At 44.1% G+C, this 15294-nt stretch overlaps 1 protein-coding gene across 1 annotated transcript in view; it reads right to left on the reverse strand.

The window, feature by feature from the left end:
• Positions 1-14829, reverse strand: part of LOC308081193 (uncharacterized protein) — a gene marked incomplete at both ends in the record, with an annotated part of 136468 nt that extends 121639 nt beyond the window's left edge. Inside the window, 4 exon segments of the mRNA XM_080457582.1 lie at positions 578-1723; positions 4944-6089; positions 9310-10455; positions 13676-14829. Coding sequence (XP_080313708.1) covers positions 578-1723; positions 4944-6089; positions 9310-10455; positions 13676-14829 — 4592 coding nt within the window.
• Positions 14830-15294: the final 465 nt, after the last annotated feature.

Here is a 15294-nt window from a genome sequence, read left to right on the forward strand (position 1 = left end):
CTGGATGTCCAAACTGGAATCCACCAGTTTCCCCATTCTGAGGAATACTTCCTCCATGGTGGTTACAGAAGCTTCATAGCTGGCGATGCCCAACTTCTCCCTGTTCACCTCCAGCTCAGCAAACAGCAACTCAAACCTGTCGGTGCTCTCCTTAGGCAATATGTAGGAGAGTTCCGCCCCCACGTTGCTCTCTAGCGTGAGAGAGTGAGGTCTCCGGTCTCAGGGTTCACAATACTTCTGGTTCATATAGCGATGCTCCTGATGCCATTCGTTCTTGCCAAAGCACTCTGTAGCTTTCCTATCACACTCACATAGGAACTGCTCACAGTCATTGTTCGGAGTGGTGCCGCAGAACCATCCACCATCGCAGATTATCTTATTTTCCTCACAGTACCATTTGTAGACTCTGACACCAGGAAGAACATTACATCGACTGTAATATTCCTCCCAACACTGATCATGGGCCTGGCAGCAGGCATCGAGAGGGCATATTGGCTTCCCTTTCTTGAAGACATTTATCCCACAATAACAACCATACTGGTCATACCAGTAGGCATTATGGCACGCTGGACAACACGTATTGATCATGTTGATAAACTGGGTAGAGCTCCGTTCATCGCGTCGGGTCGTGTTGAACACTTCAGGAGGGTTTTTGTCACAGTCTTCGGGGATGTAATCGCTCATGAGGTGGGGCTTGAGTTTTCCCTCGGTGAAGAGTGTGCAGAATTCGATGATGTTGTCAGCGGTGATGGCCTCGTTCTCTGGTCTGTACTCTGTCATCTCATCTTCCAGGGTGATGAGACGGATGGCAGGGCATTGTCCCTCCTTCACACCAAAGGTCTGCATGTTGTTCTTGTTGTCATTCACGTCAGTGTCCATGAAGACGAACATGATCTTGCCCTTGAAGCCTTCTGCTGCCTTTTTGAATTGGTCCATTTTGTCCCCAAAGTCAGTAGCAGCCTTGGACATGAACATAAAGATATGGGACTTGAATTCTTCACCGAAGGTCTTAGTGACAGTCTGGACTGAGAACTCAGTGACCAGAGGCAGCTGGTTGGCCTTAATAAAGGCTAGGAGGTTGGCTTCGGTAAGCTCACCTTCAAAGGTGTTACGACCTTCATCAAACTTCTTGAAGAGGAGCACGCAGTCCTTGGACACCTCAAACTTTGAGTACACTGCATCATCAGAGGTCATCCCAAATGGAATATCATCTACGGTTTCTGCTGCTTTAATGAAGGCTTTAGCGTCCTTGGATTCAGAATCCTTGAAGAAGCCAATGACTGCCACCTCGTTTGCGATCATAGACTCTGCCTGCATGACATCGGCCAGGGTGGCAACAGCTGGGCCTGCGCGATTCTTAAGCCACTTGACAATGTCATAAGCCTGCCTGCCATCAGAGTACTCCTTGTGCGACTCCTTTTCTCCCCCCTTGAAGAACACGATGGTCGGGTATTTCTGGACTTCAAACTCCTGGGCCAGCTCTGTCTCTTCTGTGGCGTCTACCTTACCGAGGCGGACATTTGAACCCTCTGCCTTCAGCATGCGGGCCGCCTTGGCATACTCCGGGGCCAGTTCTTTGCAGTGGCCGCACCATGGGGCATAGAAGTCCACCAGAATGTAGGGGTGAGCTTTCAACACCTCATCGAAGTTACTTTTCCTCAGCAGCAAGACATCCTCTTCCTCTGTGATCAGGGCTGACCAACTGCTGGCCACAAGCAGCGAGCTGGCCATAAGCAGTGTACAGAGAAGGACAGACTTAAACATAGTTACCAATGCAAAGCCTTTCTTACAGATCATGACAACGAGCATCTCTCTCTTCAACTGAAAACCGTTTCCAGTACAAGGATTGTGTGGCGTCGACACGTTTATTTATACCCCAAACTCTCTGGTCGGTGCATCACAGCCGTGCTCTAATTGGACAGAGACATAATGATGCCATATATGGTATGAGATCAAGTACTCGTATTTACAGCGTAACTCTGTGGAGGATGAGATGTCTGTATACTGTCTGTGTGTGAGTCTGTATATTACCCCTGGAGCCACTAGCGATATGAGCTTGTAGATCTGCTATTCTTTTTTTATCGTGAAAATGTGTGCAAATCTTTGAATATATATATTTTTAAAGGGAACATTTGTAACTCAAATCTTTGCTCTGAGCTTGTACATAGCTATGAGATGCGTTTCCAGATTGAATGGGTTAAAATTCCTCATATATGGGCAGCAAAGGGGGCATGCCCATATACGGGCATATACTGATGACATCAGGAATCTCCATATGTGGGCATAAAGGGGACATGGCCTGACAGATACAGAGCTCTCCTTATATGGGCATATGCATATCAGCATGCCCATATATGGGCATATACTGATGACATCATGGATCTCCATATATGGCCATAAAATGGACATGGACTGACAGATACAGAGATCTCCATATACTGTATGCCATACAGAGATGTCTGTTTCTGTCTCCCTTTTATGCCCATACAGTGCAGAGAGTGCTATTCCGCAGCTATTTCAATAGGAATCTTGTTGTTGACATGGTATGGCATTTTGTTTGTTGGAGACACGAACCGTCATTGCACATAATGCTGTCCAACATTAACTAAATTAAACAAAACATTCAAATGGCCTACAAGCAAATATTCACGCAAAATTTATTCAGTTATCGATGTAAAAACAATTCAATTAAAATTGAAGAAAAAAAAAAAAGAAACAGACATCTCCATATATGGGCACAAGAAGAGACATAGACAGACGTGTACTCTGACAAAGCCCCCAACACTATGACCCAGACATATTGGTCGGATCGGCAGTGCGACGTAAGTGTGAGGGCCGCGTAGCCACCCTAACCTCTAGTTTAATATAAGGGGCTGTAGTCTGTTCTCATTATATATTATCACTTGTTTCCTGTGTTTCTTTCTCTATTGCTTACCCTTTTTTCATGAAAAGGTTGGGAGCTTAAAAATAAAATAAAATAAATTAATCACCCGCTCTTTCACACCTGTAAACAGGGTATATTACAGGGTCTTATTGTAAGTCGCTTTGGATAAAAGCGTCTGCTAAATGACTGTAATGTAATGGTGTAGCCGCTGCCAAACTTGCTCTTGAGGGGACTGCCCAGACACCTCTGCTGACCGTTGACCATAACAGCCAGCCTGGTGCACAGGGATTCACATTCCTCCATGTTGTGTGTCGTGATGACCACGGCCTTGCCAGACAGACTCACAGGCACGCGTCAAAGGAGGGGGGATGGGGGGCTCGTCTGTCTAAGGGAGAAGTGGTACTACCTCCCCCTTTGGCCTCCTGAAAGGTGAATTTTCAGGGCTGTTTTAAAGGAAGCCAGCGATCTATATTTTTGAGGGATGAGGTCAGGCTATTCCACACCTGGGTGGCAGTGCTGTAGTATTTGTTTTATGGGTGGGTGGTACCAGATCGCTGTTTACGCTCCCTCTAGTATTGTGGCTGTGGGTGTCGCTAACCTTTTGGAGGTATTTAGTCAAATATGCGGCGGGTATTGAGGGCAAATTTGCATTGACTATTTTGAAGACCAATCCCATTTTTAGTTGTTTAACCCTTCCATTGTGTTAGGGTCATTTTTGACCCGTTTCCAAGTTTAAATAGGTAAAAAGTACCCTTTACATTTCTCTATTGGAACAAGGCTTCATGATATCCTCAGAAATAGCCATTTTAACGCAACAAAATTATTTATCATCATTCTAATTAATTCTGATGGTCTCTATAATAAAATTGTCAATATTCAATGTTTACATGTTTGAGAGTGAGAGAGACATGTCCTCAATTACCAATTGCTATCAGGAGTAGAATAAAGTTTGAGTTTATGAAAAATAAATGATTTTTTACCTTCTTGGTATACGGGTCAAAAATGACCCTAACACCACTAGTGTCACTATTTTTAATAATATATATATTTTTTTTAATTATTATTATCATTTTTTTGGAAGTGTGTTCTAAATCATTATTCTTAATTATTCTATTATAGCTAGATAACATCATTATCCATTGCCTTCATTATAGGAAATTTTATGAGTGAATTTTTACATTTTTATAATAGAAAACGAGATATATTGAAAGATGAAACCCTAGCCCTAACCCAAAATAATATTTTAAAATGTGTTTACATGGATATGAATGCATTACAAGTCAGCTATGAGGTGGGAGGGAAAAAAATGAAAATAATTGTATTTTTTCTGTATTTTGGGCTGATTTAAATCACGGGTCAAATTGTACCCGCTAACACCACAAGTGGATGTAGTTTTCTAACACAATGCAAGGGTTAACCCTGTCTTCTACCCTGAGCCATCCTAGGCTAGCAAAATGTGTGGGAAAAAGGTGGGTCATGGGCCTGGATGTCCAAACTGGAATCCACCAGTTTCCCCATTCTGAGGAATACTTCCTCCATGGTGGTTACAGAAGCTTCATAGCTGGCGATGCCCAACTTCTCCCTGTTCACCTCCAGCTCAGCAAACAGCAACTCAAACCTGTCGGTGCTCTCCTTAGGCAATATGTAGGAGAGTTCCGCCCCCACGTTGCTCTCTAGCGTGAGAGAGTGAGGTCTCCGGTCTCAGGGTTCACAATACTTCTGGTTCATATAGCGATGCTCCTGATGCCATTCGTTCTTGCCAAAGCACTCTGTAGCTTTCCTATCACACTCACATAGGAACTGCTCACAGTCATTGTTCGGAGTGGTGCCGCAGAACCATCCACCATCGCAGATTATCTTATTTTCCTCACAGTACCATTTGTAGACTCTGACACCAGGAAGAACATTACATCGACTGTAATATTCCTCCCAACACTGATCATGGGCCTGGCAGCAGGCATCGAGAGGGCATATTGGCTTCCCTTTCTTGAAGACATTTATCCCACAATAACAACCATACTGGTCATACCAGTAGGCATTATGGCACGCTGGACAACACGTATTGATCATGTTGATAAACTGGGTAGAGCTCCGTTCATCGCGTCGGGTCGTGTTGAACACTTCAGGAGGGTTTTTGTCACAGTCTTCGGGGATGTAATCGCTCGTGAGGTGGGGCTTGAGTTTTCCCTCGGTGAAGAGTGTGCAGAATTCGATGATGTTGTCAGCGGTGATGGCCTCGTTCTCTGGTCTGTACTCTGTCATCTCATCTTCCAGGGTGATGAGACGGATGGCAGGGCATTGTCCCTCCTTCACACCAAAGGTCTGCATGTTGTTCTTGTTGTCATTCACGTCAGTGTCCATGAAGACGAACATGATCTTGCCCTTGAAGCCTTCTGCTGCCTTTTTGAATTGGTCCATTTTGTCCCCAAAGTCAGTAGCAGCCTTGGACATGAACATAAAGATATGGGACTTGAATTCTTCACCGAAGGTCTTAGTGACAGTCTGGACTGAGAACTCAGTGACCAGAGGCAGCTGGTTGGCCTTAATAAAGGCTAGGAGGTTGGCTTCGGTAAGCTCACCTTCAAAGGTGTTACGACCTTCATCAAACTTCTTGAAGAGGAGCACGCAGTCCTTGGACACCTCAAACTTTGAGTACACTGCATCATCAGAGGTCATCCCAAATGGAATATCATCTACGGTTTCTGCTGCTTTAATGAAGGCTTTAGCGTCCTTGGATTCAGAATCCTTGAAGAAGCCAATGACTGCCACCTCGTTTGCGATCATAGACTCTGCCTGCATGACATCGGCCAGGGTGGCAACAGCTGGGCCTGCGCGATTCTTAAGCCACTTGACAATGTCATAAGCCTGCCTGCCATCAGAGTACTCCTTGTGCGACTCCTTTTCTCCCCCCTTGAAGAACACGATGGTCGGGTATTTCTGGACTTCAAACTCCTGGGCCAGCTCTGTCTCTTCTGTGGCGTCTACCTTACCGAGGCGGACATTTGAACCCTCTGCCTTCAGCATGCGGGCCGCCTTGGCATACTCCGGGGCCAGTTCTTTGCAGTGGCCGCACCATGGGGCATAGAAGTCCACCAGAATGTAGGGGTGAGCTTTCAACACCTCATCGAAGTTACTTTTCCTCAGCAGCAAGACATCCTCTTCCTCTGTGATCAGGGCTGACCAACTGCTGGCCACAAGCAGCGAGCTGGCCATAAGCAGTGTACAGAGAAGGACAGACTTAAACATAGTTACCAATGCAAAGCCTTTCTTACAGATCATGACAACGAGCATCTCTCTCTTCAACTGAAAACCGTTTCCAGTACAAGGATTGTGTGGCGTCGACACGTTTATTTATACCCCAAACTCTCTGGTCGGTGCATCACAGCCGTGCTCTAATTGGACAGAGACATAATGATGCCATATATGGTATGAGATCAAGTACTCGTATTTACAGCGTAACTCTGTGGAGGATGAGATGTCTGTATACTGTCTGTGTGTGAGTCTGTATATTACCCCTGGAGCCACTAGCGATATGAGCTTGTAGATCTGCTATTCTTTTTTTATCGTGAAAATGTGTGCAAATCTTTGAATATATATATTTTTAAAGGGAACATTTGTAACTCAAATCTTTGCTCTGAGCTTGTACATAGCTATGAGATGCGTTTCCAGATTGAATGGGTTAAAATTCCTCATATATGGGCAGCAAAGGGGGCATGCCCATATACGGGCATATACTGATGACATCAGGAATCTCCATATGTGGGCATAAAGGGGACATGGCCTGACAGATACAGAGCTCTCCTTATATGGGCATATGCATATCAGCATGCCCATATATGGGCATATACTGATGACATCATGGATCTCCATATATGGCCATAAAATGGACATGGACTGACAGATACAGAGATCTCCATATACTGTATGCCATACAGAGATGTCTGTTTCTGTCTCCCTTTTATGCCCATACAGTGCAGAGAGTGCTATTCCGCAGCTATTTCAATAGGAATCTTGTTGTTGACATGGTATGGCATTTTGTTTGTTGGAGACACGAACCGTCATTGCACATAATGCTGTCCAACATTAACTAAATTAAACAAAACATTCAAATGGCCTACAAGCAAATATTCACGCAAAATGTATTCAGTTATCGATGTAAAAACAATTCAATTAAAATTGAAGAAAAAAAAAAAAGAAACAGACATCTCCATATATGGGCACAAGAAGAGACATAGACAGACGTGTACTCTGACAAAGCCCCCAACACTATGACCCAGACATATTGGTCGGATCGGCAGTGCGACGTAAGTGTGAGGGCCGCGTAGCCACCCTAACCTCTAGTTTAATATAAGGGGCTGTAGTCTGTTCTCATTATATATTATCACTTGTTTCCTGTGTTTCTTTCTCTATTGCTTACCCTTTTTTCATGAAAAGGTTGGGAGCTTAAAAATAAAATAAAATAAATTAATCACCCGCTCTTTCACACCTGTAAACAGGGTATATTACAGGGTCTTATTGTAAGTCGCTTTGGATAAAAGCGTCTGCTAAATGACTGTAATGTAATGGTGTAGCCGCTGCCAAACTTGCTCTTGAGGGGACTGCCCAGACACCTCTGCTGACCGTTGACCATAACAGCCAGCCTGGTGCACAGGGATTCACATTCCTCCATGTTGTGTGTCGTGATGACCACGGCCTTGCCAGACAGACTCACAGGCACGCGTCAAAGGAGGGGGGATGGGGGGCTCGTCTGTCTAAGGGAGAAGTGGTACTACCTCCCCCTTTGGCCTCCTGAAAGGTGAATTTTCAGGGCTGTTTTAAAGGAAGCCAGCGATCTATATTTTTGAGGGATGAGGTCAGGCTATTCCACACCTGGGTGGCAGTGCTGTAGTATTTGTTTTATGGGTGGGTGGTACCAGATCGCTGTTTACGCTCCCTCTAGTATTGTGGCTGTGGGTGTCGCTAACCTTTTGGAGGTATTTAGTCAAATATGCGGCGGGTATTGAGGGCAAATTTGCATTGACTATTTTGAAGACCAATCCCATTTTTAGTTGTTTAACCCTTCCATTGTGTTAGGGTCATTTTTGACCCGTTTCCAAGTTTAAATAGGTAAAAAGTACCCTTTACATTTCTCTATTGGAACAAGGCTTCATGATATCCTCAGAAATAGCCATTTTAACGCAACAAAATTATTTATCATCATTCTAATTAATTCTGATGGTCTCTATAATAAAATTGTCAATATTCAATGTTTACATGTTTGAGAGTGAGAGAGACATGTCCTCAATTAGCAATTGCTATCAGGAGTAGAATAAAGTTTGAGTTTATGAAAAATAAATGATTTTTTACCTTCTTGGTATACGGGTCAAAAATGACCCTAACACCACTAGTGTCACTATTTTTAATAATATATATATTTTTTTTAATTATTATTATCATTTTTTTGGAAGTGTGTTCTAAATCATTATTCTTAATTATTCTATTATAGCTAGATAACATCATTATCCATTGCCTTCATTATAGGAAATTTTATGAGTGAATTTTTAAATTTTTATAATAGAAAACGAGATATATTGAAAGATGAAACCCTAGCCCTAACCCAAAATAATATTTTAAAATGTGTTTACATGGATATGAATGCATTACAAGTCAGCTATGAGGTGGGAGGGAAAAAAATGAAAATAATTGTATTTTTTCTGTATTTTGGGCTGATTTAAATCACGGGTCAAATTGTACCCGCTAACACCACAAGTGGATGTAGTTTTCTAACACAATGCAAGGGTTAACCCTGTCTTCTACCCTGAGCCATCCTAGGCTAGCAAAATGTGTGGGAAAAAGGTGGGTCATGGGCCTGGATGTCCAAACTGGAATCCACCAGTTTCCCCATTCTGAGGAATACTTCCTCCATGGTGGTTACAGAAGCTTCATAGCTGGCGATGCCCAACTTCTCCCTGTTCACCTCCAGCTCAGCAAACAGCAACTCAAACCTGTCGGTGCTCTCCTTAGGCAATATGTAGGAGAGTTCCGCCCCCACGTTGCTCTCTAGCGTGAGAGAGTGAGGTCTCCGGTCTCAGGGTTCACAATACTTCTGGTTCATATAGCGATGCTCCTGATGCCATTCGTTCTTGCCAAAGCACTCTGTAGCTTTCCTATCACACTCACATAGGAACTGCTCACAGTCATTGTTCGGAGTGGTGCCGCAGAACCATCCACCATCGCAGATTATCTTATTTTCCTCACAGTACCATTTGTAGACTCTGACACCAGGAAGAACATTACATCGACTGTAATATTCCTCCCAACACTGATCATGGGCCTGGCAGCAGGCATCGAGAGGGCATATTGGCTTCCCTTTCTTGAAGACATTTATCCCACAATAACAACCATACTGGTCATACCAGTAGGCATTATGGCACGCTGGACAACACGTATTGATCATGTTGATAAACTGGGTAGAGCTCCGTTCATCGCGTCGGGTCGTGTTGAACACTTCAGGAGGGTTTTTGTCACAGTCTTCGGGGATGTAATCGCTCGTGAGGTGGGGCTTGAGTTTTCCCTCGGTGAAGAGTGTGCAGAATTCGATGATGTTGTCAGCGGTGATGGCCTCGTTCTCTGGTCTGTACTCTGTCATCTCATCTTCCAGGGTGATGAGACGGATGGCAGGGCATTGTCCCTCCTTCACACCAAAGGTCTGCATGTTGTTCTTGTTGTCATTCACGTCAGTGTCCATGAAGACGAACATGATCTTGCCCTTGAAGCCTTCTGCTGCCTTTTTGAATTGGTCCATTTTGTCCCCAAAGTCAGTAGCAGCCTTGGACATGAACATAAAGATATGGGACTTGAATTCTTCACCGAAGGTCTTAGTGACAGTCTGGACTGAGAACTCAGTGACCAGAGGCAGCTGGTTGGCCTTAATAAAGGCTAGGAGGTTGGCTTCGGTAAGCTCACCTTCAAAGGTGTTACGACCTTCATCAAACTTCTTGAAGAGGAGCACGCAGTCCTTGGACACCTCAAACTTTGAGTACACTGCATCATCAGAGGTCATCCCAAATGGAATATCATCTACGGTTTCTGCTGCTTTAATGAAGGCTTTAGCGTCCTTGGATTCAGAATCCTTGAAGAAGCCAATGACTGCCACCTCGTTTGCGATCATAGACTCTGCCTGCATGACATCGGCCAGGGTGGCAACAGCTGGGCCTGCGCGATTCTTAAGCCACTTGACAATGTCATAAGCCTGCCTGCCATCAGAGTACTCCTTGTGCGACTCCTTTTCTCCCCCCTTGAAGAACACGATGGTCGGGTATTTCTGGACTTCAAACTCCTGGGCCAGCTCTGTCTCTTCTGTGGCGTCTACCTTACCGAGGCGGACATTTGAACCCTCTGCCTTCAGCATGCGGGCCGCCTTGGCATACTCCGGGGCCAGTTCTTTGCAGTGGCCGCACCATGGGGCATAGAAGTCCACCAGAATGTAGGGGTGAGCTTTCAACACCTCATCGAAGTTACTTTTCCTCAGCAGCAAGACATCCTCTTCCTCTGTGATCAGGGCTGACCAACTGCTGGCCACAAGCAGCGAGCTGGCCATAAGCAGTGTACAGAGAAGGACAGACTTAAACATAGTTACCAATGCAAAGCCTTTCTTACAGATCATGACAACGAGCATCTCTCTCTTCAACTGAAAACCGTTTCCAGTACAAGGATTGTGTGGCGTCGACACGTTTATTTATACCCCAAACTCTCTGGTCGGTGCATCACAGCCGTGCTCTAATTGGACAGAGACATAATGATGCCATATATGGTATGAGATCAAGTACTCGTATTTACAGCGTAACTCTGTGGAGGATGAGATGTCTGTATACTGTCTGTGTGTGAGTCTGTATATTACCCCTGGAGCCACTAGCGATATGAGCTTGTAGATCTGCTATTCTTTTTTTATCGTGAAAATGTGTGCAAATCTTTGAATATATATATTTTTAAAGGGAACATTTGTAACTCAAATCTTTGCTCTGAGCTTGTACATAGCTATGAGATGCGTTTCCAGATTGAATGGGTTAAAATTCCTCATATATGGGCAGCAAAGGGGGCATGCCCATATACGGGCATATACTGATGACATCAGGAATCTCCATATGTGGGCATAAAGGGGACATGGCCTGACAGATACAGAGCTCTCCTTATATGGGCATATGCATATCAGCATGCCCATATATGGGCATATACTGATGACATCATGGATCTCCATATATGGCCATAAAATGGACATGGACTGACAGATACAGAGATCTCCATATACTGTATGCCATACAGAGATGTCTGTTTCTGTCTCCCTTTTATGCCCATACAGTGCAGAGAGTGCTATTCCGCAGCTATTTCAATAGGAATCTTGTTGTTGACATGGTATGGCATTTTGTTTGTTGGAGACACGAACCGTCATTGCACATAATGCTGTCCAACATTAACTAAATTAAACAAAACATTCAAATGGCCTACAAGCAAATATTCACGCAAAATGTATTCAGTTATCGATGTAAAAACAATTCAATTAAAATTGAAGAAAAAAAAAAAAGAAACAGACATCTCCATATATGGGCACAAGAAGAGACATAGACAGACGTGTACTCTGACAAAGCCCCCAACACTATGACCCAGACATATTGGTCGGATCGGCAGTGCGACGTAAGTGTGAGGGCCGCGTAGCCACCCTAACCTCTAGTTTAATATAAGGGGCTGTAGTCTGTTCTCATTATATATTATCACTTGTTTCCTGTGTTTCTTTCTCTATTGCTTACCCTTTTTTCATGAAAAGGTTGGGAGCTTAAAAATAAAATAAAATAAATTAATCACCCGCTCTTTCACACCTGTAAACAGGGTATATTACAGGGTCTTATTGTAAGTCGCTTTGGATAAAAGCGTCTGCTAAATGACTGTAATGTAATGGTGTAGCCGCTGCCAAACTTGCTCTTGAGGGGACTGCCCAGACACCTCTGCTGACCGTTGACCATAACAGCCAGCCTGGTGCACAGGGATTCACATTCCTCCATGTTGTGTGTCGTGATGACCACGGCCTTGCCAGACAGACTCACAGGCACGCGTCAAAGGAGGGGGGATGGGGGGCTCGTCTGTCTAAGGGAGAAGTGGTACTACCTCCCCCTTTGGCCTCCTGAAAGGTGAATTTTCAGGGCTGTTTTAAAGGAAGCCAGCGATCTATATTTTTGAGGGATGAGGTCAGGCTATTCCACACCTGGGTGGCAGTGCTGTAGTATTTGTTTTATGGGTGGGTGGTACCAGATCGCTGTTTACGCTCCCTCTAGTATTGTGGCTGTGGGTGTCGCTAACTTTTTGGAGGTATTTAGTCAAATATGCGGCGGGTATTGAGGGCAAATTTGCATTGACTATTTTGAAGACCAATCCCATTTTTAGTTGTTTAACCCTTCCATTGTGTTAGGGTCATTTTTGACCCGTTTCCAAGTTTAAATAGGTAAAAAGTACCCTTTACATTTCTCTATTGGAACAAGGCTTCATGATATCCTCAGAAATAGCCATTTTAACGCAACAAAATTATTTATCATCATTCTAATTAATTCTGATGGTCTCTATAATAAAATTGTCAATATTCAATGTTTACATGTTTGAGAGTGAGAGAGACATGTCCTCAATTAGCAATTGCTATCAGGAGTAGAATAAAGTTTGAGTTTATGAAAAATAAATGATTTTTTACCTTCTTGGTATACGGGTCAAAAATGACCCTAACACCACTAGTGTCACTATTTTTAATAATATATATATTTTTTTTAATTATTATTATCATTTTTTTGGAAGTGTGTTCTAAATCATTATTCTTAATTATTCTATTATAGCTAGATAACATCATTATCCATTGCCTTCATTATAGGAAATTTTATGAGTGAATTTTTAAATTTTTATAATAGAAAACGAGATATATTGAAAGATGAAACCCTAGCCCTAACCCAAAATAATATTTTAAAATGTGTTTACATGGATATGAATGCATTACAAGTCAGCTATGAGGTGGGAGGGAAAAAAATGAAAATAATTGTATTTTTTCTGTATTTTGGGCTGATTTAAATCACGGGTCAAATTGTACCCGCTAACACCACAAGTGGATGTAGTTTTCTAACACAATGCAAGGGTTAACCCTGTCTTCTACCCTGAGCCATCCTAGGCTAGCAAAATGTGTGGGAAAAAGGTGGGTCATGGGCCTGGATGTCCAAACTGGAATCCACCAGTTTCCCCATTCTGAGGAATACTTCCTCCATGGTGGTTACAGAAGCTTCATAGCTGGCGATGCCCAACTTCTCCCTGTTCACCTCCAGCTCAGCAAACAGCAACTCAAACCTGTCGGTGCTCTCCTTAGGCAATATGTAGGAGAGTTCCGCCCCCACGTTGCTCTCTAGCGTGAGAGAGTGAGGTCTCCGGTCTCAGGGTTCACAATACTTCTGGTTCATATAGCGATGCTCCTGATGCCATTCGTTCTTGCCAAAGCACTCTGTAGCTTTCCTATCACACTCACATAGGAACTGCTCACAGTCATTGTTCGGAGTGGTGCCGCAGAACCATCCACCATCGCAGATTATCTTATTTTCCTCACAGTACCATTTGTAGACTCTGACACCAGGAAGAACATTACATCGACTGTAATATTCCTCCCAACACTGATCATGGGCCTGGCAGCAGGCATCGAGAGGGCATATTGGCTTCCCTTTCTTGAAGACATTTATCCCACAATAACAACCATACTGGTCATACCAGTAGGCATTATGGCACGCTGGACAACACGTATTGATCATGTTGATAAACTGGGTAGAGCTCCGTTCATCGCGTCGGGTCGTGTTGAACACTTCAGGAGGGTTTTTGTCACAGTCTTCGGGGATGTAATCGCTCGTGAGGTGGGGCTTGAGTTTTCCCTCGGTGAAGAGTGTGCAGAATTCGATGATGTTGTCAGCGGTGATGGCCTCGTTCTCTGGTCTGTACTCTGTCATCTCATCTTCCAGGGTGATGAGACGGATGGCAGGGCATTGTCCCTCCTTCACACCAAAGGTCTGCATGTTGTTCTTGTTGTCATTCACGTCAGTGTCCATGAAGACGAACATGATCTTGCCCTTGAAGCCTTCTGCTGCCTTTTTGAATTGGTCCATTTTGTCCCCAAAGTCAGTAGCAGCCTTGGACATGAACATAAAGATATGGGACTTGAATTCTTCACCGAAGGTCTTAGTGACAGTCTGGACTGAGAACTCAGTGACCAGAGGCAGCTGGTTGGCCTTAATAAAGGCTAGGAGGTTGGCTTCGGTAAGCTCACCTTCAAAGGTGTTACGACCTTCATCAAACTTCTTGAAGAGGAGCACGCAGTCCTTGGACACCTCAAACTTTGAGTACACTGCATCATCAGAGGTCATCCCAAATGGAATATCATCTACGGTTTCTGCTGCTTTAATGAAGGCTTTAGCGTCCTTGGATTCAGAATCCTTGAAGAAGCCAATGACTGCCACCTCGTTTGCGATCATAGACTCTGCCTGCATGACATCGGCCAGGGTGGCAACAGCTGGGCCTGCGCGATTCTTAAGCCACTTGACAATGTCATAAGCCTGCCTGCCATCAGAGTACTCCTTGTGCGACTCCTTTTCTCCCCCCTTGAAGAACACGATGGTCGGGTATTTCTGGACTTCAAACTCCTGGGCCAGCTCTGTCTCTTCTGTGGCGTCTACCTTACCGAGGCGGACATTTGAACCCTCTGCCTTCAGCATGCGGGCCGCCTTGGCATACTCCGGGGCCAGTTCTTTGCAGTGGCCGCACCATGGGGCATAGAAGTCCACCAGAATGTAGGGGTGAGCTTTCAACACCTCATCGAAGTTACTTTTCCTCAGCAGCAAGACATCCTCTTCCTCTGTGATCAGGGCTGACCAACTGCTGGCCACAAGCAGCGAGCTGGCCATAAGCAGTGTACAGAGAAGGACAGACTTAAACATAGTTACCAATGCAAAGCCTTTCTTACAGATCATGACAACGAGCATCTCTCTCTTCAACTGAAAACCGTTTCCAGTACAAGGATTGTGTGGCGTCGACACGTTTATTTATACCCCAAACTCTCTGGTCGGTGCATCACAGCCGTGCTCTAATTGGACAGAGACATAATGATGCCATATATGGTATGAGATCAAGTACTCGTATTTACAGCGTAACTCTGTGGAGGATGAGATGTCTGTATACTGTCTGTGTGTGAGTCTGTATATTACCCCTGGAGCCACTAGCGATATGAGCTTGTAGATCTGCTATTCTTTTTTTATCGTGAAAATGTGTGCAAATCTTTGAATATATATATTTTTAAAGGGAACATTTGTAACTCAAATCTTTGCTCTGAGCTTGTACATAGCTATGAGATGCGTTTCCAGATTGAATGG

The sequence above is a fragment of the Gymnoscopelus braueri genome (assembly GCF_963280865.1).
Source record: "Gymnoscopelus braueri genome assembly, contig: SCAFFOLD_177, whole genome shotgun sequence".
NCBI classification, from domain to species: domain Eukaryota; kingdom Metazoa; phylum Chordata; class Actinopteri; order Myctophiformes; family Myctophidae; genus Gymnoscopelus; species Gymnoscopelus braueri.